This window comes from Polypterus senegalus, chromosome 16, assembly GCF_016835505.1.
Source record: "Polypterus senegalus isolate Bchr_013 chromosome 16, ASM1683550v1, whole genome shotgun sequence".
In the NCBI taxonomy this organism is placed as follows: Eukaryota; Metazoa; Chordata; class Cladistia; order Polypteriformes; family Polypteridae; genus Polypterus; species Polypterus senegalus.
The window spans coordinates 99215081-99242948 of record NC_053169.1 but is presented as its reverse complement, the minus strand read 5'-3'; the positions used below and the strand labels follow the sequence as shown (position 1 = coordinate 99242948).

The following is a 27868-nucleotide window of genomic DNA, read 5'->3' as shown; positions in this document are numbered from 1 at the left end:
AGTTTACAGGCATGCTGTCATGCTATTAGTGCAGCTTAATTGGCCCGGTGTGTGAACAGGACTGTCTCCCATTAGCATAGCTAATTAACATAATAACAGTGTAATTAAGATAATAATTAACATCAAAAACTCTTGGGAAACTATTGCCCTGGGCTGGGCTGATACAGATAAAAGCAGAGAAAAGTGGCAAGGTCGGCAGCACTTTATGGATGTCCGGCAGCCAGATGGAATAGAAGCGCATGCCGTCACTCAAAATCAAAATCCAGACCCCCAAACCCACCCGTCACTGCACTCAGCACAAACAATTAAACATAGCAGTTCCTGGATAACAGACCTCTCCAAAGACATAAGGAAAAGTGAGTTACCCTCAGTCACAGCAACCTAATACAACGTCACATTCTCAAACCGGCTTATTCCAACACAGGGTCATGGGGATCCTAAACCCTATCCTTACAACACCGGGGGCAAGATATGAAATTGTTCTGAACAGAGCAGCGGGGGTCCAGGGCTTATATTGAGGAGAAGAAGAAGAAAAAGAAGAAGAAGAAACCAAAGCACCTGAAAAAAAACTAATACAAAAACAGGGAGAACATGCAGACTTCCACATAGTCGGAGATCAGAAAGAGAACCGAGTCCAGGTACTTGGAAATATGAGGCAGTGGTGCCGATCGCTACACCACACTAAAAAAGAAACATTTACTTGAACGTCCATTGATTGATTTTCAAAAACTGTGGACCAATCCCAAAATCCCACCATTGGATTTTGGGGAGCAGCGCACAAGATAGGAACCAGCCTTAAATGGGATGCCATTCTACTGGGGTCTTAGCCAAGACACAAAACCACACTCAGTCATCCCTGGCCCAGTTGACAGCTGCTATTAAGTTTATTTATGCTTTTGATCAGGATGTGGGAGGAAAACCAGAATAACTTGAAGAACACAAAGGTAGGCACAGGGAGAACATCCAAACTCGACACAGGCAGTTCCCCAACTAGGATTCAAACGCAAATTCGTGACAATGGATGGAAATTTCAGCAGCTTTGATTACAGGGGTTGTTTGGTACCATTCATCTTTTATTGAGGAGACCACTTAGGATCATACATTATTTAGAGTGGCAACTGGGGGACCATACATTGCTTACAGGGGCCATAGGAGATCACACATTGTTTAGAGGTGTAACAGGGGATTACAGATTATTTAGAGGGGCCATTTGGGATCATGAATTGCATAGAAGGGGCTGTTGGGGATCATACATTGTGTTAAGGGGGTTGCTGGGGATCATACATTGTTTTTAAAGGAGCCTTTGGGGATCACTCATTGTTCAGTGGAACCACTGGGGGTTGTGCATTATTGAGAGGGACCATGTTATTTAAAGGGGCCATTGGGGTCATACATTAATTTGAGTGACTGTTGGGGTCATACATTATTTAGAGGGACCATTGGGGTCATATATTAATTTGAGTGACTGTTGGGGTCATACATTAATTTGAGTGACAGTTGGGGTCATACATTATTTAGGGGGATCGTTGAGGGTCATACATTGTTTAGGGGGATCGTTGAGGGTCATACATTGTTTAGGGGGATCGTTGGGGTCTTAAATTTTTTAGAGAGACTTTTGGGATCATGAATTACATAGAATGGGCTGTTGGGGATAATAAATTGTGTTTATGGGGCTACTGGGGATCAAAAGTTGTTTTTAAAGGAGCCTTTAAGAATCACTCATTGTTCAGTGGAACCACTGGGGGTTGTGCATTATTGAGAGGGACCATGTTATTTAGAGGGGCTGTTGGGGTCATACATTAATTTGAGTGACTGTTCGGGTCATACATTAATTTGAGTGACAGTTGGGGTCATACATTATTTAGAGGGACCGTTGAGGGTCATACGTTGTTTAGGGGGATCATTGGGGTCTTACATTGTTTAGAGAGACTTTTGGGGTCATACATTGTTTAGAGAGGCCATTTGGGATCATGAATTACATAGAATGGGCTGTTGGGGATAATAAATTGTGTTTAGGGGGCTACTGGGGATCAAAAGTTGTTTCTAAAGGACCCTTTGGGGATCATGCATTGTTTAGAGGGGACATTTGGGTTCATGAATTGCATAGAAGGGGGCATTAGGATCATACATTGTTTTGGGGGTTTTTGGGAATCATGCATTGTTCTCAGGTGCTGTTGAAGATCATATATTACTTAGAGGGGAGTTACTGGGGACTATATATTATTTAGAGGGGCCATTGGGGATCAAAAATAGTACAAAGGGGATTGCTGGGGATCATACATTGTTTAGAAGGCAATTGGAGATCATTTATTGTATAGGGGCCGTTGGGAGAATGCATTGTTTAGAGGGGCCATTGGGGATCATACATTTTAAAGAATGAGTCATTAGGGGGGTCATACATTAATTAAAGGAGCCATTGGGCATCATACATTGTTTATAGGGACTGCTGGAGGTCACTCATAAAACATTTACATGAGTGGTCAATCGGAGGTCCACTCTTCGCGACACGTGTTGCACCCAGGGTAGCCTTCAGTGCCCTATAATGACACAGGCAATGGGCACCTTTGAAGAATGAAAGGAAATTGTTTGATTTCTATGAATTAGCACCGAGTATAAACCAGCGGACATACCTTTGCAATGTCCTCTTGAAAGGCCATGAAGTTTAGATAAGTGATGTTGACCAGGTCTGGTCCACAGACCACCGTAAGCATTTTATTCTCCAGTCTGCCCCCCTGGTTTCCAACATCCAATAGTTCACGGAGTTTGGCATCCTGGTGAGAAAATAAGAGAGCAAAATTAAAGACTGTGCGCTTTCATGATTTTTAGGATGTGAATTTTTTTTTTCCAAAGAGCTTAAGGCGGCATGAATAATAATAAAAAAAAAAAATGATGGATATTATAAATATTGTTACTTTTCTGTTATGATCAGGGACACTTGGTGGCATGAGGTCAGTGGAAAACCGTTAACTGACCAACACCTCAGATTACAGCAGGAGCCCCAACTTTCTCAGGTCCAGGGACCAAAAGAAGACCAGAGAGACACGGTTCATCACCCTGGGCAATCCAGTCCTCAGTTCTGCCCAGAGAAATGGGTATGGAAATCCTGGAGGAATAATTCCGGGACCATTCCATGGTCTGAGAGGTCTCTCTCTGGTCCTTTCCAGAACTGTCCACCTTCTGTTCAAATGAAATCTTACTGGATGTCAGCCCTTTTGTAAATACGGATCCCTGCCTTGGTTGTGCAAGTCTTCCCCTGGGGAGTGGGGGCTTATTATATAATGGCATACCAATACATTCCCAAATCCACCTAATCCAATTCATAATCTCTCCCAGAGTAGGACATCCCCCACGTGATTTTGGATTTGTGACAGAAAAACCAATGTGGACACAGGGCTGGCATGCAAACTCCACACTGATGATGACCAGCTGCACTCAGGTGCACGCACTAACCACACTGTTGGAACTATTTTGGAAGCCCTTGATAAATGAGGAAAAGCCCAGAAAACAAGCAAAAATAACAATTATAAAAATACTCCTAAGTAACAAAAACTAAAAAAAAAAAAAACACTATTTACAAAACAAAGGAAAGAAAGAAAGAGGAAACGTTCCAAAAAAATTCAAACAAAAATTTCTGAATAACACAAGTAGGAAGTGCCAAGACCTCAGCGGCTCCAGCATGAGAAAAGTGACAGCCTGAACAAGTGCAGTGTCAGGAGGGCCTGCCCCCCTGGGCTCAACATACGGATAACAAGAAATATAACTAACACAAACTACATTAGAAGAAGGCGATAAAATCCGCAATATAAAATGATTAACAAATAAAAGGAATAAGGTAATTTAAAAAAGATTCTGTAACCTAACTCACAAAAGAACTAATACAAAAAAGCAAAAGAGGAGCATAAACAGAGCCACGGCACAACTGTAACGCCAGTCATTTCCGTTGTGAATCTCCAGCTTATTTTTATTACTTTTACTTTTCTTCTTATTTCTTGTTAATGTGGCAAAGGGCACTAGGGGTCCACGGCGCGGCTCAAGTTTGGCGGGTGTGGGTGGGTGTCGCTTGCAGAGCTGCGCGGGCGCGGTGTGTGCGACAGGGGAACCAGATGACTGCTTGCTAACACGCAAGTGCGATCGACTCAGCTGTTCCTCATCGACATTCTGCAGGATTTAAGTCAAACACCTGACCCCACAAAGGTACAAGGGATCCGAGTTGGACAAAGACGGGAAACAAAAAAAATGGTGGGAATCGAAAGGAAAGATTGAGAACAGAAAGAGAGCGGAAAAAAAGGAAGTAAATCAAGAGAGATGTTTGTAAAAGAGAAAAGAGTGAGAGTCAGGGCGGTAGACAGGGTGCAAACTGTGACTGAGAGGAACGGAGCTGCAGGGGTGGTTTTCTCCTGCCTAACTCTTGGGGGCCTTGCGGACCATCCTGTGCACGTCAAGAGATTGTGATGGGGACGGTGAAGCCAGGCTTTTGGTGTCTTGGGTGGGGTACCAGCGGAGGTGTCTGGGACTTAAGCTGTTGACTTAGAATCATTATTATTATTATTGATTGTGCCTTGTCAGGGCGGCACGGTGGCGCAGTGGTCCCCGGGTCCTCCCTGTGTGGAGTTTGCATGTTCTCCCCGTGTCTGCGTGGGTTTCCTCCGGGCACTCTGGTTTCCTCCCACAATCCACAGACATGCAGGTTAGGTGGATTGGCGATTCTAAATTGGCCCTAGTGTGTGCTTGGTTTGTGGGTGTGTTTGTGTGTGTGTCCTGCATTGGTTTGGCACCCTGACCAGGATTGGTTTCTGCCTTGTGCCCTGTGTTGGCTGGGATTGGCTCCAGCAGACCCCCGTGACCATGTATTCAGATTCAGAGGGTTAGAAAATGGATGGATGGATTGTGCCTTGTCACGTTTTGAATTTTCATGGGCACCGCCCCTTTGCATACAGCTGCTATGGCGGTTGGTAGGGGGCGTGGGCTGTGCAGTGCCGTGAGACGCCATGACGTAGCCACTGTTGAACATGGTGACGCCGCTCAGTCATCTCAGTAGAACTCATACCTTGCATTTGTTTTTTTATAGCCCCCTGGTTTTCCTCTTTCACTGTGAAATTCTGGACCACCATTCAATTCGATTTGTTTAGGCCATTCTTTTGGTAACCTCTTGATCCATTTTCAGAAAACTCTCATATTTTTGCTAAAAATCAGAACAATTAGACTTGGGTCCTCAATGTAAACAGGGGACGATAAAAAGCGAATTTACAGGAAGAAACAAACAAAGAAATTTACAAAACAATTAACCGGTGTGTGAATGTTGGACATCTGGAAAAGATCTTTGGGTAAGCAGCACTGATGCCACTGAGAATGAAACAAAAAGAAAATTAAATTAGCCTAAAGACTTGAGGAGAAGCTCCGGATGGGAATCAAGATTAACGCTTAGCCTGCAGTGAAAGCTCCTCTGACTTGATGTGCTGCTATTTGACAATCCCGTGGCGACTCCTTCAAACGCCGATGACTGTTTCTCTCTGCCTGTCCGGGCGTTTGCTTTAACAAATCTTACAGGTTGTTTGCTTCAAAATGACCTTGACAGGCGCACATCGAGCCGCGGTGCCCTTTGCTCCCGTGCAGCTCGCTGTCTTGGGCTGAGTGGCAGCTGCTTTGTTCTGTCTGACCGGGGAGCGGACTCTTTTGTTTTTCGCCAGCTCTTTATATTGCGTGTGACACCTGCTACTCAAAAGAAGCATCGCAAATCTGGCAGGCAACATTTTACCTTCTTATAAGAACAAATAATGTGATCCAGCATACAAAGGATAGTAAGAGTTCAGACCCCCGCACTTATTTGTGTTGTTGATTCCATTTTAATTGGATAAAATTTGCCATTTTTGCCAATCAGTCTACACTGAATAACCCATAATGACAAAGTGAACGCATGACTTCAGAAAGGGTTGCTTGTCTACAACACAAGAAAGTGGGCAGAAAATGAAGGGGTCTGAATAGTTTCTGAATCGACTGTATACAGGCCGGAGCAAAAAATTAACAAATTAATAAATAGGTAGCCCCGTGTACAGCAAGAAGTCCAGAGCTGCTTTTACCAACAACAGACAGAATCAAGTGAAGAAGGCCCTGTGTGGGTTTGGTTTGGTTTTGTTAGATCTGTCATGTGTGAGCTTGTGGGATAAAAGACACGGCATGTTCAATGAAACAGCTCACTTCGATTGTGACACCGACTCCCTCAAGATACCACGCCAGGAATTCGTGAAATACATAATTCAGCAAACGGTGGCGTACTGCTGGTTCAGTGAGCAATGCACCGCCGTCAAGGGACTCTCTCGTCTATTCGTCCGACATTGTCACTGACATAACAGAGTGCATCGAAACAAGTCCTAATAAGCTGATCAAATAATTATTACAAAACAACGGGGTGTAACAAAGACCATGGCAGAATGTAGTCCATAATTTGCAGGTTGGTGGTGGTGTAAACCAATAGATTACATAGATACATAGCATAGTTGGCAGGATTAGATAGATAGATAGATAGATAGATAGATAGATAGATAGATAGATAGATAGATAGATAGCATAGTTGGTAGGATTAGATAGATAGATAGATAGATAGATAGATAGATAGATAGATAGATAGATAGATAGATAGATAGATAGATGGATAGATAGATAGATAGCATAGTTGGTAGGATTAGATAGATAGATAGATAGATAGATAGATAGATAGATAGATAGATAGATTACCAAATAATCAGATTGCGATTCAAACCCATATATACAGGAACATCCAAATAATAAAGACTTTATGACGAACACCTTCTGAACCCTGTCTTATTAATCCCTTCACCTGCTATATATTGCCTTTGATTCCTGTATGTCTAATCATTTTCCTTTGATGATGACACCTGGTAGGTTGTTGAAAGCTTAGGAATAAAAAACAATTTTAAGATACATGAGTCATATATATATATATATAAATATATCTGTATTCCTTGTGGTCCCCGGCGACGCCCAGGAGGACGAGAGGAGGGCTTGTGCCTCCTCCAGACCGCGAGGGGGCGTCTGTCCTGGTTATGTTGGGGGCCTCGGGTAAAGGGCTTGGAAGCCCAGCCCTGTAGGGACCCGTGGCCACCGCCAGGCGGCACCCCAGTGCCTTATTATCCCGGGAGCCCGCACTTCCGCCACACCAGGAAGTGCCGGGGAAGAACTGGGACACCGGACGGCTTCCGGTGCGCAGCCGGCACTTCCGCCACACGGGGGTGTGTCCGCAAGAGATTGCCGGGAAGCAGCAGGAGCCCATCCGGGTTACTATAAAAGGGGCTGCCTCCTCCAGTCATTAGTGGAAGTCGGGTGGAAGAGGACGGAGCTGGAGTGAGGACTGGAGGCGGCCAGGAGGAAAAGGACATTGGGGGGAATCGGTGCTGGAGGCACTGGGGTTTGTGCACGTGACTTGTTTGTAAATAATAGTTGAAAATAAACGGTGTGTTGGGTGAAACTATGTTGTCCGTCTGTGTGTGTCCGGGTCAAAGTTCACACTCTATATCTATATCTATCTATCTATCTATATTTTATAGCCAGGAGAGTCACTAATGGGGATATACAGACATGGACACATTTGTTGGTCCCCTTAAAACTCAAAAAGAGCTGTAAGCCACCAAAAGTGACAGAATGACAAGCATGTGTCCCTTCTGTACCTGCGTGCCTTTGAGATGTCATCGAGTAAAGCAAATCAAGTGTAGCTGGCAAGATAGATAGATAGATAGATAGATAGATAGATAGATAGATAGATAGATAGATAGATAGATAGATATGAAAGGTGCTATAAACCAGACAGACAGCACAAGTTTGCTCCCCACCACACACAAACACCAGTGAATTTTGCCTTAAAAGCCGATGCACATAAGCCTAATGGCTCCCTGAGCAGTGTGCTGGGAAGCAGTACGACCATAACTCTCAGAGAAGACGTTTTTCTCCCACACCACACTCTGATAAGGTATTTAATTACTTTTCATTTTTTACTGGAGATGTTTTACGAGATGCTGCTCCTGTGAAGCACCTATTAAATAATATAACACGGTGCATGCGGGTCCCATTCTAACTACGCCATGCTTATTTGTAGCTGTAATTGTAATAAAAGCCACTGCTTCTGTTTAGAAATACCTTGAGGATCCTGCCGTCCATTACTGCCTGCCTGCCACAGTGGGACAATTCTTCTAAATGAACAAAAAGGCATTTATCACCGTGTGCATCCGTCTGGCGGGAAAAGGAGCCCTAAGTGCCGAGGCTGACGGAATGCGATGTATGCATTTGCATTTACTAATGGAGCCAAGGGAGGCTTTCATTTTCTAAGAGAGGTGAAGACTCCCGGACCGTCTGCTTTCACTCCCGTGCTTATCCTTTGATTCTCCTAAAAAAGAGAGCAGCTCCCGAGCTTACAATAAGCAGCAAGGGGTTTTATTTGAAATATTTTTATAGTGTCAGGGGATACCCAGCTGGCGAGGGACTGAAAGCCAGAAGTCTATGTGACCATCATCATCAGGTCCTTCCATGAAAACCCTAAATACAAAGAGGACTGTTTGACTTATGTTAGGTAGATTGTCCAGAGGGGGACTGGGTGGTCTTGTTGTCTGGAATCCCTACAGATTTTAATTTTTTTCTCCAGCTTTTGGAGTTTTTTTTGTTTTTTCTGTCCACCCTGGCCATCGGACCTTACTCTTATTCTATGTTAATTAATGTTGACTTATGTTTATTTTTATTGTGTCTTCTATTTTTCTATTCATTTTGTAAAGCACTTTGAGCTACATTTTTTTGTATGAATATGTGCTATATAAATAAATGTTGATTGATTGATTGATTGACAAAACCAAACATGCATACAGGACAGATCAGAGCACAGGACCACCTAGAAGGAGAGAAATAACCCTTGCTGGCAAATGGAGACCACTGTTGAATGCCAGGGTGGCAAGACAAGATGCATCAGGCTTTGAGAATCCCTCCCGGGTGCTGTATGTGCTTCAGACATCAGAGTGATTGAAAGGTGCTGGAGGGCTGGCAGGCAGTCAGTACATCCCGTCCATGCCAAAAGCTGGCAGCAGACAAATCTCACTTGGCATTAGAGGATCAGATGGTCAGAACAGAGAACGGGCTGTCCACATGCTCAGCTTCGGGGCTTACCCTTTCTGAGTATGAATTTCAACATACTGTCTACAAAACTGAGGAAATAGTGACCCCTATAAGCCTCTAAACTGGGATTAGAGGTGTAGCTCCAGCAGAGGCCACTAGATGGCACTGTCACTTAAGGCCAGTCGACTTTTCCAGTGACTTTCATCTGTAGCCTAAATTTATTCACTACAGTCTTAGCAAGTTGACGTCATTTGACGGCGCCCTCTGTGAAGCTCAGTTGTCTAGTCTGACGTACCCTGCGACTCACTCCCATGACATTAAACAGATTTGATTTTGTCTTTAGTCGTAGGGGCAGCTCTGTGTGCATGAGAGCGGAGAACCCATGGGCGCTCAGGGAGAAATACAACACATATAAAGAAGTGCCGAGGAACGCACTTCACATACTAAAGGGAAGCTCATCTGTCAGATGTCTCTTGTGGTACAGTATGTACCATATAACCATAAAGGGGCCGAGATTACTTCTGAACTCGCCATACCTGTTGTCATGCGTGTGCGCATAGGGGACAGCTTAAGGTGCTCTGGTGATTGTAATAACCTGCCAGCTCCAGGGGTTGGCACTGTGTTATAATGTCCATTCCCTTCCAAACTCTGCAGACTGGATGATTAACAGCTGTAACATCTGTGACGTCACTTCCACTGTCTGTCTGCCTGGACACAAACAAATGTTAATCGAAGAACAAGGTGCACGATTCTCATTCACTTGACTTGCAAACTGAATCACTACTCAAGAGTGAGCCTCATAATTCTGGCTCATTTGATTCACAAATTGAATGATTTCCCCAAGAACAAATGTCACGAGTCACATTCAATTTGTAAATAATTCATTACCTAAGAATGGGGTACATAATTCTCACTCGTTTCATTTACATATTGAATCATTACTTGAGAACAGGTCTCACAATTCTCATTCATTTGATGTGCAAACAAATTATTATCAAAGAACAAGGTGCACAATTCTCATTCACTTGATCAGTGAACTAAATCATTACCCGAGAGCGAGTCTTCATGGTTCTCGTTCATTTCAGTCACAAACTGAATCATCACCTAGGAATGAAGTGCCTGATTCAGAAACAGAATCATAAGAAAGAAAGAAAGAAAGAAAGAAAGAAAGAAAGAAAGAAAGAAAGAAAGGAGAATTTAAACAATTTACGCTGCTAGGGTGTATCACAGGGACTGGGGAGCCCTATTTGTTTGGGCTCCCACCTCACCTAGAAGTGCCTTTGGACCATGCTTACGGGACACCAGAAGTACTCCATGGTAGCAGCATAGTCAGAGTTGGGAGTGGGACACAGCTTGTTACAGGAGGAGAAGTGGAGGCAAAGAGAGAGAGAGAGAAAGACAATTAGAAAAGGACAAAGTGCTGCTTATGTGTGCCTTATACTGTGCTTGTGTGGGAAACGATTTTGTTTGTTTCAATTGTTTCCCACAGCCAAATAAAAGCCAAGTGTGTTGCTGAACTTTTGTCTGTATCAAGTTTGGGGAACTGGAGCACCCCACCTGCTGCAAGAAACGATAGTTCGATCGATAGATCGATAGATAGATCGATAGATTGATAGATAGATTCGCAGATTCCTCAGACCACGTGGGGTTGACTGCCCTGGTTGCTATGGGGACCACGGGTACAGGGCTGTGAAGCTCAACCCTGTAGGGGCCTGTGGTCACCACCAGGGAGCACCCCAATGTCTGCAGAGCCCTGGTCCTCAGCACTTCCGCCACACCAGGAGGTGCTGGGGGGAAGAGACCTGGGAACACCCGGAGTGGTTCAAGGTGCACGGCTGGCACTTCCGCCACACTGGAGGTAGGCACCTGGAGCAAATCCGGGGTTGTATAGAAGGGGCCGCCTCCCTTCATTCAAGGAGTCAGGTGAGGAGAAGGACAGAGCTTGGTGGAGGAGGCAAGGAGGCAGCCTGAAGAGAGAGAGAGAGGCATTGTTGTGGCCAGAACTTTGGGGACTTTAGGGGTTGCAGAGCACTTTGTAAATATGTAGGACCTTGCGAATAAACATGTGTGGGGTGACTTAAACGTGTCTGCCTGTCTGTATCCAGGTCATGTACCACAATAGATAGATAGATAGATAGATAGATAGATAGATAGATAGATAGATAGATAGATAGATAGATAGATAGATAGATAGATAGATAGATAGATAGATAGATAGATAGATAGATAGATAGATAGATAGATAGATACGGAAGAGAAGCACAAAAGGCTCCATCTTTTGAGAAACATAAGCAGCAAAGGAGTCAAAATGGAAAAGCATTGACCAAAAGAATGAAAGGGATATTGCAAACCACATAAAACACGCGAAAAGAAAATGGAGTAAGGACGCACCATATGGGCTGTAAAGCTCAGTACAAGAGAAGGCGGACCGAAAGAAAAACTCATTATGGCAAAGTAAACTACCTAAGGATGAGTAAGAACATTATAGATGGAGAATGACGACTAACAGAGCAGCGTAAAAAATTGAGTTGATAGAAAGAGTGAAAGAAGCTTTGTGAGGTTAGCCTTGAGCCGAGAGGAAGCTCGGAGATAAACTTTGATTGCATTGGATACGTCGGTTTAGACACAGCATAGCACTGTATTCTCAGAAGCACTTCAGCAAGTCTATAAAGGTAACACAGGGGCACAATAGAAGAAGCATCACTCGAGTGGGCTTGAGGTCATTGCACAGCCCACTCAGACACACACACACACACACACACACACACACATCAGCATGGATTAATTTACCAAATAAGAAAATTCTCCGAGATGGGGGAGGAGAACTCAATCTGACAAAAGGGTAAATTCATTTTAGTAACAATTAAAAGGGTGATTGTGAAAACACCTCCAAGAAAGGTGGAAGTGGGGGCATGGAGCCGACCCAGACCATCACAAGCAGCCCCCTGTGCTCAGCCGCATCCCCATTATCAGCACACCCGTCCAATGCAGGAGTCACCCGAGAAGTTCTCCAAGGCCCTGAGGTGCCCTCAGGTGCTGTTATATGCCGCCAGCCTCTGCCACACAGTCCCTGTCCCTCACAAAGCGCCACCTGCTGGTCAGGTAGTCTGTGATCCCGCAGGCTGAGGGGGGCAACAAGTGCATAAACTGAGAACAGAGGATCAGCTGGAAAGTAAATTCACTGCTGTGCCAGTTTTGCAGAAGGAAATATTTTATTATTTTTTTTTTTTTTAGTTCTTTACAATAAGCAGGAGTTTATATCTGTAATCCCTTTTTAATTAAAAACTGTTTAATGTGAGGATTAAGCATACCTTCTATAGGTCGTATTTATTGAAGTCAGAAATATTTGAACTTTAAATTAATACTCCCGGATACCATCTGTGCTATTTACACGGCATCCAAAGAAGTTATAATCTTCATTTAATTTCTTCTTCAAAATATTCCAGGAAAATGTTTAAAATTGCAAATGAGCGTTCTAATTGGCACGCGGATCGCATTTCAAAAATACCAGGATTGACAAAGAAGCATCCCCACGATTCCCCCGGAGCCAATTACCTGTAGTGGAAATGAAGTCACCTCGGGGAGCAGTGGGTCACTTGGAGGTCATCGGCGTGATGAATGCTAGGACGCCTCTCCATTTTGCCCACCGCTTGCTGTACGGCGCGGTATGCTAATCAGATTAATTAAACATGCATGTTGGATTTGTAAATATACTTCGGCCCTAAGTGGCTCACTTTCTGCTGCTAATTAGGCCTTGATTTGAGGTCAGCCTTATTAATTTGTTTGTAAATTGAATCATTTTGCTGATCACGAGAGATTCGAAATACACCGCCACAAAAATGAAAAAGAGAAAGGAAATGTGAAAGGAGTTTATTAGAAAACTAATCGGAGATGAGGGGTGGGTGGTGGTGGGGGGTCTTCAAAAGAACATAGACAGGTTTCCGTTACACGGTGCATTCGAATTGTACCTTGTGCAAGCAGCAGAGCATCATTAGTGTGCAGCCAGCGCTGTTAGCGTCACCAGGGCCGCATGCCATGTCACAATAAAGTGGCACTTAATAAATAAAAACGTCAGGGCCAGCGCGGTACCACTGCCACATTTCAGGGGCTGTTTGTTGAAGGCTCCTTTGAAACTGGGAGCTGCCCTACTGAACACGTTTAATTATAAAGAGCAACGACAACCGCAAAAGTCTCTTCGGTTTGGTTATTTTGTTTTGGTTTGCTCTCCAATCCATTAAGTGGGGGTTTGATGCAAGACACCCCAACTCATCACCCTGTTCTGTGCATCTTTTTTTATTATATATACATAATAAGAGACAACCGGGACGCCCCTGAGATGGAAGGATGGGGGGGAGGCAGCTTTATCCAGGACACTGCCTTCCCCAGGACGCTAGATGACAGCTTCCCTGGACTGCGGCCGTGCATTATGGGACATGGAGTTCGGCAAAACACGGCCCTGCTGGATGAGGACACTGAGGGAAGATGGTAGGAGATGAAGTTCTCACCTAGCCAGGAAGTACCAGGGGATGACGAGGACATCCGGGCTAATCAAAGAACTTGAATTCTCCGTCTGACCCAGAAGTGCTGGGAAGTCACATGAATGGAGAGAGGAGGAGCACTTCTGGGTCAAGGACATTACAAGACGGAGACAAAATATTTAATAAAAATGTTCTGGGTACTTTAAACCTGTGTTCTCTGTGTCTGTCTGTTGGGCTTTAAGGGGCAACAACAACCCCTAGCATCCACAACATACATCGTCACATGTGTGTGCATTGGGGTTAGGGTCAGCTTACAGGCTCAGATAACGGTCACAACACAAGAGGGCGCTGTTGACTAACACCTCGGCAGAGCGGAAGACTGGCGGCTTTAGCACCCTTGATGTCACTTCTGGTGTCTGCCTACCTGGACCTACCTCGTCCTTATCAGCGGAACCACCGCCATCTTGAATCAGTCTACTTGGAGACTCACGTCTGCAACGGGGTTTTCTTGTCTTTTCAATGTGTCTGTAATCCACGACTTATTTAAATTAAAAGGTTGTTTGCCTACTGGTGCCCAAAGACTTCATACAGACAAAATATTCTATTATATACACAAACACAGACATATTTATATTTCGCAGCTTAAGGATGGCTTCTTTCACCTTCATGGAGAGCTCCTTTGACCGCATGTTGTCTGTTCACAGCAAAATCTTCCACATGCAAGCACCACACCTCAGATCAACTCCAGGCCTTTAATCTGCTGAATTAATAAGACATAACGACGGACTTGAACACACCTGCCATGAAATAGCCTTTGAGTCAATTGTCCAATTACTTTTGAGCCCCTGAAATGAAGGGATTGTGTATGCAATCGTTTTGTTCAACCTGCTGAATTAAATCTGAAATTCTGCACTTCAACGTCATCTGAGTTGTTTCATTTCAAGTTCATTGTGGTGATGAACAGAACCAAAATGAGAAAAAAAGTTGTACATACATATACATATACATATATATATATATATATATATATATATATATATATATATACATACACATATATATATATATATATATATATATACATATATATATATATATATATATATATATATATATATATACATATATATATATATATATATATATATATACATATATATATATATATATATATATATATATACATATACATATATATATATATATACATACACATATATATATATATATTGTGGCCCCCGGCCGGGGCTGGAGCCCCGCCGGGACGCCCAGGAGGACATGAGGAGGGCTTGTGCCTCCTCCAGACCGCGAGGGGGCGTCCGTCCTGGTTCTATTGGGAGCCACGGGTCGAGGGCATGGAAGCCCTACCCTGTAGGGGCCCGTGGTTGCCGCCAGGCGGCGCCCCATGCCGTTGATCCCATGCAGTCGCCGGCGGAGCTGGAGCCCGCCGGGACGCCTTGGAGGACGAGAGGAGGGCTTGTGCCTCCTTCACACCGCGAGGGGGCGTCCGTCCTGGTTCTGTTGGGGGCCACGGGTTGAGGGCATGGAAGCCCTTCACTGTAGGGGCCCGTGGTCACCGCCAGGCGGCGCTCCGATGCCGGTTTGTCCCGCACGGTCCGCGGCTGGGGCTGGAGCCCGGCCGACGCTTGGAGGACAAGAGGAGGCGAGTGCCTCCTCCAGACAGAGTGGGCGTCCGTCCTGGTTACGCAGGGGGCCTCGGGTACAGGGCATGGAAGCCCAGCCCTGTAGGGACCCGTGGCCACCGCCAGGCGGCGCCCCTGTGCCTAATTATCCCGGAGCCCGGCACTTCCGCCACACCAGGAAGTGCCGGGGAAGACTTTGTGTGGCACCGGAGAGCTGCCAGGAAGACAGCCGACACTTCCGCGCTGGGCGTGGCTAGAGGCAGAAGCACCTGGGGCTCATCCGGGGCATTATTTAAGGGGCCGCCTCCCTCCAGTGATTGGTGGAAGTCGGGAGGCAGAAGGACTGAGCTGGAGAGCGGACAGGAGGCGGCCAGGAAGAAAGGCACAGAGACTGTGGGCCCTGGACTTTGGGGGATTCGGTGCAAGAGGCACTGGGGTTCGTGAGTGCACGTGATATTTCTATGTTGTAAATAGTGTAAATAAACGGTGTGTGGGTGCAAAAATGATGTCCGTCTGTCTGTGCCGGGGCCAGCGTTCACAGTGGCGTAGTCGGCAGGATGCTCCGCCTGGTGCAAGGCGGGGACCTGTATCAAAATGTCTGTGAACGGCCCGGCGCAGCAGCGACCACACACTGGCCGCAGGAGCCGGCCCGTGCACAGCCCAGCGGGCGTTTACCCGGAGACCGCCGCGGACCGCATTATGGCCGAGCTTCCCAGGTGCGGAGGAAGGACCATGGGCATTGCTGGAGTGCAGCGGGCTCCCGCAAGCACGTCGTGGCAGAAGGCGCCCGGGACGGCAGGCCGCCTATCGAGGCCATGCCGGGGACGTTTCCCCGGACAGACAGGACCCGGGAGGTAAGTTTCCTGCTCGCAGGGGAAGGGCCCGCGTCTGTTTTTTCTTTAACAGGCAGGGGCCGCCCGGATCCTTGTCGGTGGCAGGGGCCTGTCGAACCGCGGTGCCTCGTTAGCGCCGCAGCAGCCGGGAGAGCTGCTGAAAGGGAGACGCTGCAAGCTGACGAGCCAGCATGTCGCCGCACTAGGGAAGAAAGAGCCAAAATGGCGCGGGCGGATGTCCCGCCGCTGACAGGCACGGGTTGGCTGGTGTGTCTAGTGTGCCCGCCGAGGATTGGATGGAGGCGGGACCTAGGAACGCCAATCTCGTGCCAAAACGAGACCCGATTGGGCCAGAGGGAGTGGCCCAGAGGAGGCAGGCGTCGCGTGGAGCCGATCGACAGGTAAGCTCACCGACGTCTGTCTCTCTCTCTCCACCAGCGGCTCGGCGTGTGTCGGAGGAGTCCCTTCGGCCCGCCAAGCCGTCCTTAGAGGAGCTGCTACGTGTTCTCGCCGCTCAGTGTGAGCAGCTGACGGGAAAGGCGGTCGCGTCGGGAGAGACGCCGCGTGAGACGGAGGATCGGCGCGGCGCTGGAACCGGAGGCCGGCAGAACACGGCGGGGGTGGCGAGTATTACCGTCCCGTAAAGCAAGCGGGAGGTTTGCGAACATGGCTGTGACCGTTCACGGGACGATCAGCTCAAGTAAGCAACCTCCCGACAGCAGACGCCGCGGTGCAGACGGCTAGCGCGGCGAGGAGCTCGAATATGCAGGGGCTGGTAGGATCGGGGCTGCTGAGTGCCCTGGGTCCTAGCGCCCTGCGCTCCAAGCCTGCAGCTGTCTCCTGTCGCTCTGCCTGGACGCAGACGGGCTGGATTTGAGCTTTCGCTGTGCTCAGACCCAGACCGTCAGCGCGTCCAAGAAAAGAAGGAGGAACCGAAGGGTGAATGCGGTTCCTCCGATAGGAAGAAGGGCGCTGGCGCTGGGTGCGCGTCCGAGAAGGGCCGTCCTCTGTGCGGGCAGAGGAGATCCCCTGGGCGGCTGGGCGAGCCGCCTGCGAGCGTGCCGCGGACAACAGGCGGGCGGGCATGGAACCTGCGACGGAGGACTTCAGCAGGCAAGTCAGGGGCTGTCGGAGGGGGGCAGGAGCACTGCGGGTACGGAGACCGGCAGGGCACTCGGGGTGAGTGTCCTGGCAGTGCTTCTGGCCCTCTTTTCCTTTTTCCACAGGCCCGAAGCCCGACGGCGCTGAGGGCGGCGTCGTCAGGGACCTGCCCTCCTGGAGCGGGCGCTCTGGAGGGCTCCACGCCGAGAGGCCAATAGTGTCCCAACTGCGGGGAACAGCGGGGCGAGGCGGCGCAGACCACAGGGCGCGTTTGCGCGGCGGGGTGCCGAAGCGGATGTCCCAGGGTGCGTGTTGGACCCTGGGGGCATAGTAGGACCCTCGCCGGGGCGTGCTGCCCTTCGGGTTGTGCCGTTGGACCCACGTGTCCTCGCTAGCGGTGGGGCACTGTGGCCCCGGCGGGCTGGAGCCCGCCGGGGCGCCAGGAGGACATGAGGAGGGCTTGGCCTCCTCCAGACCGCGAGGCGTCCGTCCTGGTTCTATTGGGAGCCACGGGTGAGGGCATGGAAGCCCTACCCTGTAGGGGCCCGTGGTTGCCGCCAGGCGGCGCCCCGATGCCGGGTGATCCCATGCAGTCGCCGGCGGAGCTGGAGCCCGGCGGACGCTTTGGAGGGCGAGAGGAGGGCTTGTGCCTCCTCCACACCGCGAGGCGTCCGTCCTGGTTCTGTTGGGGCCACGGGTTGAGGGCATGGAAGCCCTTCCCTGTAGGGGCCGTGGTCACCGCCAGGCGGTGCTCCGATGCGGTTTGTCCGCGCGGTCCGCGGCTGGGGCTGGAGCCCGGCGGGACGCTTGGAGGACAAGAGGAGGCGAGTGCCTCCTCCAGACAGAGTGGGGCGTCCGTCCTGGTTACGCAGGGGCCTCGGGTACAGGGCATGGAAGCCCAGCCCTGTAGGGACCCGTGGCCACCGCCAGCGGCGCCCTGTGCCTAATTATCCCGGAGCCCGGCACTTCCGCCACACCAGGAAGTGCCGGGGAAGACTTTGTGTGGCACCGGAGAGCTGCCAGGAAGACAGCCGACACTTCCGCCACGCTTGGGCGTAGAGGCAGAAGCACCTGGGGCTCATCCGGGGCATTATTTAAGGGGCCGCCTCCCTCCAGTGATTGGTGGAAGTCGGGAGGCAGAAGGACTGAGCTGGAGAGCGGACAGGAGGCGGCCAGGAAGAAAGGCACAGAGACTGTGGGCCCTGGACTTTGGGGGATTCGGTGCAAGAGGCACTGGGGTTCGTGAGTGCACGTGATATTTCTATGTTGTAAATAGTGTAAATAAACGGTGTGTGGGTGCAAAAATGATGTCCGTCTGTCTGTGCCGGGGCCAGCGTTCACAATATATATATATATATATATATATATATACATACACACATATATATATATATATATATTCACAAGAACGAGACATGAACAGATAAAGAGTTGGGGCAGCCACCCGTATATTATGGTATCCTGGCTGCAAAATCGTTTTTTCTTATAGAAATACAGCACTGAAGTGCTTACAACAGAGTCCAAAACAAGACTGACACAGAAGGGAAAAGGGAAGGCTTTTAAAGGGGGAGACAGGAAGTGAGGTCATAAGGGTCGGGCACGTGTTCATCGCTCATTGGTTTAGTCCCGGATGTGACATCAGGGGCCGGAGCTGGCAAGGTCTGTCTCCATTGGCTCGGTCCCAGAAGTGACGTCCAGAGAGACAGGTGGAACCTCCCGGTTAGGTCTACAGGGAAGTGAGAAAGAGAGTTAGTGCGCTCTGCCACATCCCGCATGGCTCAGAACTGCCTTCACTCGAGCCCTTTAGCTGCCTCCCATGCTGTGTGTGACAATATATATATATACATACACACACATATATATATATATATATATATATATATATATATACATATACACACATATATACACATATATACACATATATATACTGCTCAAAAAAACACTTTGAAAACACATCTAGATCTCAATGGGAAAAAGAAATCCTCCTCGATATCTATACTGATATAGACTGGGTAATGTGTTAGGAACGAAAGGATGCCACATCGTTTGATGGAAATGAAAATATATATATATATATTGACACACACAAACACACATATATATAACTTTTCTTTGAGGCACATAAGCCCCACCTACAAGCGCAGAAGCCCCGCCTCTTCCAGTCAGGACTATATCATTTCAGAGCTCTCAGAATATAGTGTCACTTATTCAGGACAGCAGTCCCGAATGACGGAGCTCCCCGACATTCACCCTCTCAAAAGAGATGGGTCTTTGGACCAGCCAAATAGGCTTAGAAAGCATTTAGCCCTGTACGTCTCTTTTCTGTTGCCCCATTGTGTGCCAGTTTCTGGCCCGTGTTCCAGTAAAAAGGGTGGCCCATTTAGCACATCAAATTTTCTTTGAGACTCCTTTGCACCCAACTGAGGGCACTTTGGCCCCTCCCACCACCACCAAAACTTTGCCTCTTCCGGTCAGGACCAAATAAATCCAAAGATGCTATCCCATTCCCAGGAGAGCAGCCCCCTCATGTCCGAGGTCCCAGATGTTGACCCGCTTGAAAGAGACAAATCTTTGGACAAGCCAAATAGGCATTTCAGTTGCATTTTTCAGACAATCGCAGTAAACAGGGTGGCCTGTTTTTCTTTGAGATGCCTAGCTGAGGGCATCTAAGCCCCACCTACTACCACCGAAGCTCCACCCCTTCTGGTTTGGTCCATATAAATCCAGAGACACTGTCACATTCTCAGGACAGCAGCCCCTCATGATGTTGACCCACTTGAGGAAGCGGAGTCTTTGGATAAGACAAATAAGCCTTTAGTCCGCCTCTTTCCTGTTATGTCACTGCATGCCCATTTCTGTTCTGTTTTTAGGACAATTGCAGTAAATGGGGTGGCCAGGTTGGTACCCCAGCTGCCTCCTTTCCCTTTATTATTTTTAAGATTGGGGGTCACCCAGTGTGTCTCGTGTCCAGTTTCCTAATCTCTGTATTGTCTAACCAGGACCTGAAGTCTCAGGAGCTGAGAAGCAGAAGAGTGAACCACTGCCCCACCATGCCACTCTTAAATGTGCACTGTTATTTTAAAAAAAGGTATTTAAAAAATGCAGAAATACTCGATCGACAGAGCATATCTATGATAAGAATGTCAAATCCCAAAAAAGCAAACAAACATGACATCTGAAGAAGAAGAAAAAAAAATAATTGGACGCCCTTAGTTAATTCTTGGAGTGAGAAAAAAAAAATCAAGTTTTTATATTAAAGCAAAGACGCGGATTCTCTTGAGAAATTTTCAGGAGTCTACTGGAGTGTGGAAATATACATTTTTGTTTCCACTGTTCCAACTTTGGCTAATTATTTAATTATTGAGAAGGACTCCTGGGAGTGAAAAGAGCTGGAGGACCGCGGGGATGGTAGCATCAAATAATGAGACAGTTCAGGATTCTATTATCACAAATGTGCGATACTGAAACTTTAATTATAGTGGCAGGTGGTAAAATTATGAGCAGCGTTAAGATTTGGAGAAAGACACGGCCAAAATCTAAGACGTGGTTGAAGAAAACCAGAGTGTATGGCGGTTTAGCGCTGCAGTCTGGGGTTCAAATACCCGTCTCCTGCCCCCTCTCTTCATGTCTCTCAGGATTTGCTCCCAGAGATGACCCTTGAATCGCTCGGGGGTCACCACCCTGTATGGGTGGGAGAAGTGGGTTCATGGAACTGGCAGATGGCTGTATTTATAAATGAAGAGCCTGATGGGAGGATTATCGACACCCTGAGAGAAGAAGTGTCAGGGTCTGCCATTTTTGAAAGCTGCCAGCTTTCTAAATCGCCCAGTCGGTGCCAGGAACTTTAAAGGTAATGCTCAAGACGGTGGCACACACAATGGAAAGTTTTGTATATACACTACAGGATTTTTTTACCGTGAGGAGTAAATGATCTGAATGAAATGGTAAACGCCAGGCTGATTAATGAGAAATATAAACAGTACAAGCCCTTCAGGCCTGAAAGCCTCCCATTTATTCTTAATATTTTATTAAATGACAGCAACGCAGTGGCACAGCGGGTAGCGAAGAAACTTGACAAACGAGAGGAGACCCTTCAGTCCTGTCAGGCTCAAGTTGTTCAGCTAAAGGCTACAATGCCCCCAACTCACCAACTCCGGAGCGCCTTCACCAGGGACCACCAGGGACTGCTCTCTGAAGGTCAGTTCCTGGCGGCGAATGGCGGGCGGCCACCCACAGAAGACACGGAACAAACAACAAAGTCGGTTTCTAACCAAAAATGAAGAATGATGCACATAACCTTCAAGGACAAAACGAACAAGAGACATAAGATGTGAATCTGAAGCCCAGTCAGGGGTGGGGGAACCCTGGCTGAGACATGACAGACAGGCTAGTGGGGGTCCTGGGATTAATCCTAACCATCACCCCTTACTGGAATGGACTCCAGCGCCCCTCCATGTGACCCTGCTCTGGATGAGTAGCTGGATGGATGGTGTGGCGGGCCGCCGGGACACCCTGACCACGGAAGGACCTGAAGGGGAAGAGCATTTTCAAGACTGTTTCTCCAGAGGGCAACCCCCCCCAACCCTTGGCTTCCAGAGGGGCCACGGGTTATGAGCATGGAAGCTCAACCCTATTGAGGGGGGGCACCTATTTGGCAGGAAGAAGCTTGTTGGGCACCTGGACTCCTTCCAGATGCCCTATAAAAAAGGGGGCCAGTCGCCAGCATCCACCAGGCCAGAGTCGGGAGGAAGAGGAGAAAAGCCAGCTGTGGAGGACTGAAGGGGCGGCAAAGGGACTGAGCGGGTGCTTTGGTGTACTGTGTTGTGCTGTGCTGTGGGGAAGCAGAGGAAAAGTGCTTTAGGGTGGGTTAGGGCACCCTGGTGGTCCACAATAGATTACATGAAATCAGATCATATTACACAGGATTAGGCTATTGTATGCGACTGTAATTCAATATTTTATGCAACCATAAAGGCCTTTAAGGTAGCAAACTCCCCCCAGGACAATGACAAGCCATAACTGGTAACTATAATAGATCTGATACACTCAGAGCAGTGGTCCCAAACTTCTCCATGTCCTGCACCCCTAAGAAAATGTCTGATTTACATTCGCACCCCCCTTCTAAAGTCAAATCACATTTGTAGATGAAGAAGTCCAGTTTCTCATTCTTGAGCCACGTACAGTATTGCGGGTGAGCAAATTGAACTTCAAAAAAACAAACAAAACAAAATAGGCTTTTAATTCAATGCAGAAAATTTTAATATAAATGAAAGAATTTAGTCAACCATCCATCCATCCATTATCCAACCCGCTATATCCTAACACAATGTCATGGGGGGGGGATCTGCTGAATCGAATTCCAGCCGACACAGGGTGCAAAGCAGGAAACAAACCCGGGGTAGGGCGCCAGCCCAACGCAGGGCACACACACACACGCTAAATTAAACAATTTACCCTTACAGATCTCAATTATCTTGTAAATGTGTCCCCCAGGAAGCTTAGTCACTCATTTGGCCATCCGGGAGTTGGGGTATCCCAGGAAGCATCAAATGCTCTGAGGAAATGACACACAATTAACAGTACAGAGATTTGAGGGGGATTGGAGACCCCCATGAAACAGCGGGTGCCGGCACGCCACTAAACAATGTAAAGCCATGTCGACGAGCTTCAACTAACTGACAGTTTTAAAACAGATACGCCACGTGGTTCAGATTGCTGCGCTACTGCCAGGACCACCAGCGGGAGAGATGGGTGGCAGCGTAAGCCCCGGGTGTCGCATCCTATTCAATCCTCCTTGAGGGCAAAAATGTCAATGAAACCTCGAAATCTGCGACTTACCAGACCTCCGGCCTTCACTAAGAGTCCAAATTCCAATAAGCAGTTATTCACCTTTCTTACGAACGCTCCGACGGCGCATCAAGGCTCCTGCGAGAATACACTTCTCCGGGGCTCATTCACAGGTGGACGACTGCGCGTGCGACGCTCGATTCTGTTCGTGTCGCAGACCGGGAGCTGGAACTAATAAATGACGGCACACTCCACGACACCGACTGCGCCGCGATAAAGTCGGGCATCGCACCCGCACACAAATTTTAGCGAATCGCGATGTGGCCTTCCTCTTTGACCACACACTCTCGGGGGCTGCGGGTGCCCCAAGTTGTGGGACCCCTCATTTAGAGGTAAAGTTAAAACAACAAAAAAAAAAAAAAATGTCACTATGAAAGGTTAATCCAGAAGCCCACCACATATAACAAACACACCGGGCTGTCCAGCCTGCGTATTTTTAAATCGTTTCCTTGTTTTTCTTGTATTTAAGGAGACTGGGCTATGATTTGTGCAATTGCCCTGCTCCCACCTCCAATATTAACCCGAGATTTGATACTCCATATTATGCGTGTGACATTAGTCAACCCCACTTTATCAGTTGCATCAAATGGTGTGCTTCACTAAAGCATGGCAGTGATGAATGCCCCGTCTGACACCCCATCGCATTCTGCAGGATGCATTAGTCATCCTCTCGCATTTAGATCCGTGGGCTGGCAATCACTGCAGTGAGCTAAAATACATTTTCCAGATGCCAGGCAGCCACACAGCCGATGCGTTGTGCCTTTTTTTTTGTTTCTGATCGAGACACATTATTTAACTCTTTCTTCTCCACAGCCGTGTCACGTCGCCTTAGCTGAACTTCACCATGGCATACGAAAGGGAATTCCCCACTACGGCCTTTCTCGCTGAAGACTGTTTCAACTTGAATGATTATTTGTGGTCTATTTCTTTGGGTGGGCCTTGTCATGCATGCGCATCAGTGGGTCACCCGCCGGGCGCATCAGTAATAAGCACTACCACCCCCAGGACACCAGGGGGGGTGATTGCTGACTCCCTATTATTCTCCTGCTCCACCCACAGCTCTGAGAAGACACCCAATGAGGGGAACTGAACCTGTCCCTTCCCAGGAGGAGGAGTCTCAATTAGGAGATGAGCAACCCGCAAAATGGAGTTCCGACCCTGAAACACCCCTGCCGTTACCATAGCCAATGGCTAATTATGCATCTTGCTGAATATCGAGTCATCATGCGCCTGTTACCATCGTTCATTTGAGGTCTTGATGACACTCTGTGTGTGGTCGGTAACTGTTGTCACACGGCCCTGGGAAGCTGGCATCAAATCTCAGCACAGTTATGGTTTTGAGCGTTGGGTTTTCAGATTCACTGGCTATAGACGTAGAGCGTCTAGAAAAAGTATTCAAACCCCCAGTTTGGTGGATTTCTCATTTTATTATTTTATTAGCCACGGGACCTGCAGAAGACAGATGACAGAATACAGTGGAACCTTGGGTCACGAATGTCTCGGACCACGTACAAATCGAGTTACGACCAAAACGTTTGCCAAACTTTTGCATCTGTTCACGACCACACACTTGGGTGACGAACAAGCCAGTTTCCCTTCCGGTTTGTACGTGCTGATGATTTACGCACGAGTTCAGTGAGTGAGAGAGCGAGAGAGAAGGCAGTTAAAGGCGGCACTGGGCTGGTTTTTAAAGAGACTGCTTCGAGCATTGTTTTAATCTCGTTGTATTTAATGAAGACTTTTTTCTATTGAATTTTAACCTCCACTTCACTTCTGTTTTTATGGGATCATTTATTTATTGAAGGATTCTGAAAGCACTGCACTTTATTTAATTTGAACTTTGTTTTTGATTGTTGTTTTGTTGATTTTAATAAAAGCACTTGGCACTTTTTGCACCATCCGATTGCTCGGTTGAAGAGCCTCTCCGTCATGCTCATCGGAAACATTACCGACGGCGACGGGTTTAAGGGCTCCCGGAAGTGAGATGGCAGCATGCAACGAAACCGCATCGTCACATCGTCAAAACAATAATCTCCTCTCCACTTCCTTCATGCGAGATTAGTTTTCTTGGTTGTTTATGGTTAGTTTTTGTATAAATTACAGATTTTTCAAATGTTCATTTTTTTCCCTGTGCTTAAGGCTGTAGCGTGAACTCTTGCAGTGTTAGTTTTCTCTGTTCAAGGTTTTCTCAGTGTTATTCAATGTTTTTACATTTAGTTTACTATTACACTGTGCATTCTATGGTATAATTAACTATTTTTGTGCTTTAAAATCTTAAATAATTAAAAAAAATATATATTTACATACAGTTTCTACAGTCTGGAATGAATTAATTGTATTTACATACAATCCTATGGGGGGAAAAGACTTCGGGTCACGACCAAATCGGGTTACGACCAGAGTTTTGGAACAAATTACGGTTGTGACCCGAGGTTCCACTGTACTTGCAATCACTTGCCCCACATGGACCTTCAACGCCTTTCCTCTGTAGTCGTGTGCACTTCTGTTTTCTGCTCCGATGACATCACTTCCCCTTCCTGTTTTAAAACCCGCCATGTTTGCCCTTCTGTTAGTCCGTTTTTTTGGACTGCGATCTGTTAAGACCAGTGTGATCTAATCCAAACCTTCATCTTTGGCAGGTATACGGGTGGCTGCCCCCAAACCTTTCTCTGCATTTGTCCGAATCCTTTAAGATGAAATTTAATGTCAGTAAATGTAAAGTATTACACATAGGAAGTCAAAATGTTAGGTTTGAATACACAATGGGCGGTCGGAAAAATCGAGAGTCCACTTTGTGAGAAGGAATTAGGAGTCATAGTGGACTCTAAGCTATCGTGTTCAGAAGCCATTAAGAAGGATCACAGAGTGTCAGGTTATATAGCGCCTTGATTTGTGGAGTCCAAGTCACAGGAGGTTCTGCTCAAGTCTTTATAACACACTGGTGAGGCCTCATCTGGAGTCCTGGGTGCAGTTTTGGGCCCACCAGACATAGCAGCACAAGAAAAGGTCCAGAGAAAAGCGACGAGGCTGATTAGAGGACTACAGGGGATGAGTTGTGAAGAAAGATGAAAAGAGCTGAGCCTTTACAGTTTAACCAAAAGAATATTAAAAGGAGACCTGACCGAAGTGTTTAAAATTATGAAGGGAATTAGTCCAGTGGATTGAGATGGTGACTTTAAAATGAGTTCATCAAGAACACGGGGACACAGTTGGAAACTTGTTAAGGGTAAATTTCGCACAAACATTTTGAAGTTTTCCTTTACATAAAGAGCGATAGACACTTGGAATAAGCGACCAAGTAGTGTGGTAGACAGTAAGACGTTAGGGACTTTCAGAACTGGACTTGATGTTTTCTTGGAAGAAATAAGTGGACAGGACTGGCGAACTTTGTTGGGCTGAATGGCCTGTTCTCGTCTCGAGTGTTCTTATGTTCTAATGTTCTTTCACAATATACAGTGAGTATACAAAGGAAACACCCCCCTTCGAAATATTCCCATTTTATTTGCTTTACAGCCATAAATGTAAACACACAAACTAATATTTCATCCCAGCTTTACTTCCTCAATGCAATCTCTAACATCCAAGTGAAAGACATCACAGCTACAGTTCAGAAGAATTTTAAAAAATGAGATGAATAAAGGATCCCCCCCTCCTAAACTCAATCAGGTGCCAGTGCCCACCATTCCCATTGCGGTGACTGGCTGCGCTCAATTGTAATCCGTGTGATTAGTGAAGCTGTTCCTGGTCCATTCATTCCCTTGCTTGGTAGAGCAACTGACAGCAAACAACTGACTGTGGGTGGCAGGCCACTTTCAAAAGATCTCAGGGGTAGAGTTGTGGGCAGACAGAAGGCAGGAGATGGAGACACAAAAATCTCAAAGGCTTTATCAATCCCAAGGAGCTCAGTAAAGCCCATCATAAAGAAGTGTTTGGTTACGACTAGGACCCTCCAAACTGGATGGAAGAGCAAGGAGGAAACTGGTAAGAGAGGCCACCAAGACGCCAAATGGCCACTTTGAAGGATATACAGGATTTGATGGCACAGAGTGGTCATTAATGGTGTGCAGGTGACAACAATGTGACAAGCGCTCCACAATTGTGGCTTCTTCGGGAGGGTCTCAAGGAAAAGCCACTTCTGAAGAAAGGCCACATGAAGGCTCATTTGAGCTTTGCCAGAATGCACCTTGAAGATTCTGCTGCCAAGTGGGGAAAAAAAAAAGGTCTTATGGTCAGATGAGCGCAAAATCGAACGGCACACCCAGCGGAAATCCAATGCAGCTCATCATCCACAACACACCATACCTACAGTAATGCATGGAGGGGGCAGCATCCTGTTGTGGGGGTCCAGGGGCTCTCTTTAGGGTAGAAGGAAAAATGGATGGAGCAAAATACCATCAAATTCTGGAGGAAAACCTGCTACCCTCTGCCGGAAAGTTGAAGATGGGCAGAATTTTTACCGTTCAACACGACAATGACCCGAAGCACACAGCAAAACTGACCACACGGTGGCTGGAGGAGTAAAAAGTGAATGTCCTGGTGTGTCCAGTCAGAGATCAGAGCAAAATCAACCTGAAAATCTGTGGGAAGATCTGAAGATAGCAGACCACCAACGCTCAGCATCCAATGTGAGCGAACTTGAACAATTAAACTGTAAAGAAGAGAGGGGGGCAAATATTACAATTCAGGTGTGCAAAGCTGATAGAGAAGAATCAACAGACTCCAGGCTGTCATTAAAGCAAAAGGGGGGTCAACAAAACGACATTGGGGGGGTCCTTTAGTCATCTCAGTAGGTCTTGTTTTGGATTTTTTATCATTTTTCTGACCTGTAGCTGTGATGTCTTTCACTTGGATG

The 27868-nt window shown here is 47.1% G+C and overlaps 1 protein-coding gene across 3 annotated transcripts in view; it reads right to left on the bottom strand.

Moving 5' to 3' along the window:
* LOC120516513 (1-phosphatidylinositol 4,5-bisphosphate phosphodiesterase beta-1) overlaps positions 1–27868 on the bottom strand; it is a 487951-nt gene that overhangs the window by 223832 nt on the left and 236251 nt on the right. For 2 of the 3 annotated variants that reach the window (XM_039738227.1, XM_039738229.1), the window contains one exon: positions 2631–2774. In XM_039738227.1, coding sequence (XP_039594161.1) covers positions 2631–2774 — 144 coding nt within the window. The remainder of the gene's footprint in view (positions 1–2630; positions 2775–27868) is intronic. The other variant, XM_039738228.1, reaches the window with a different exon arrangement.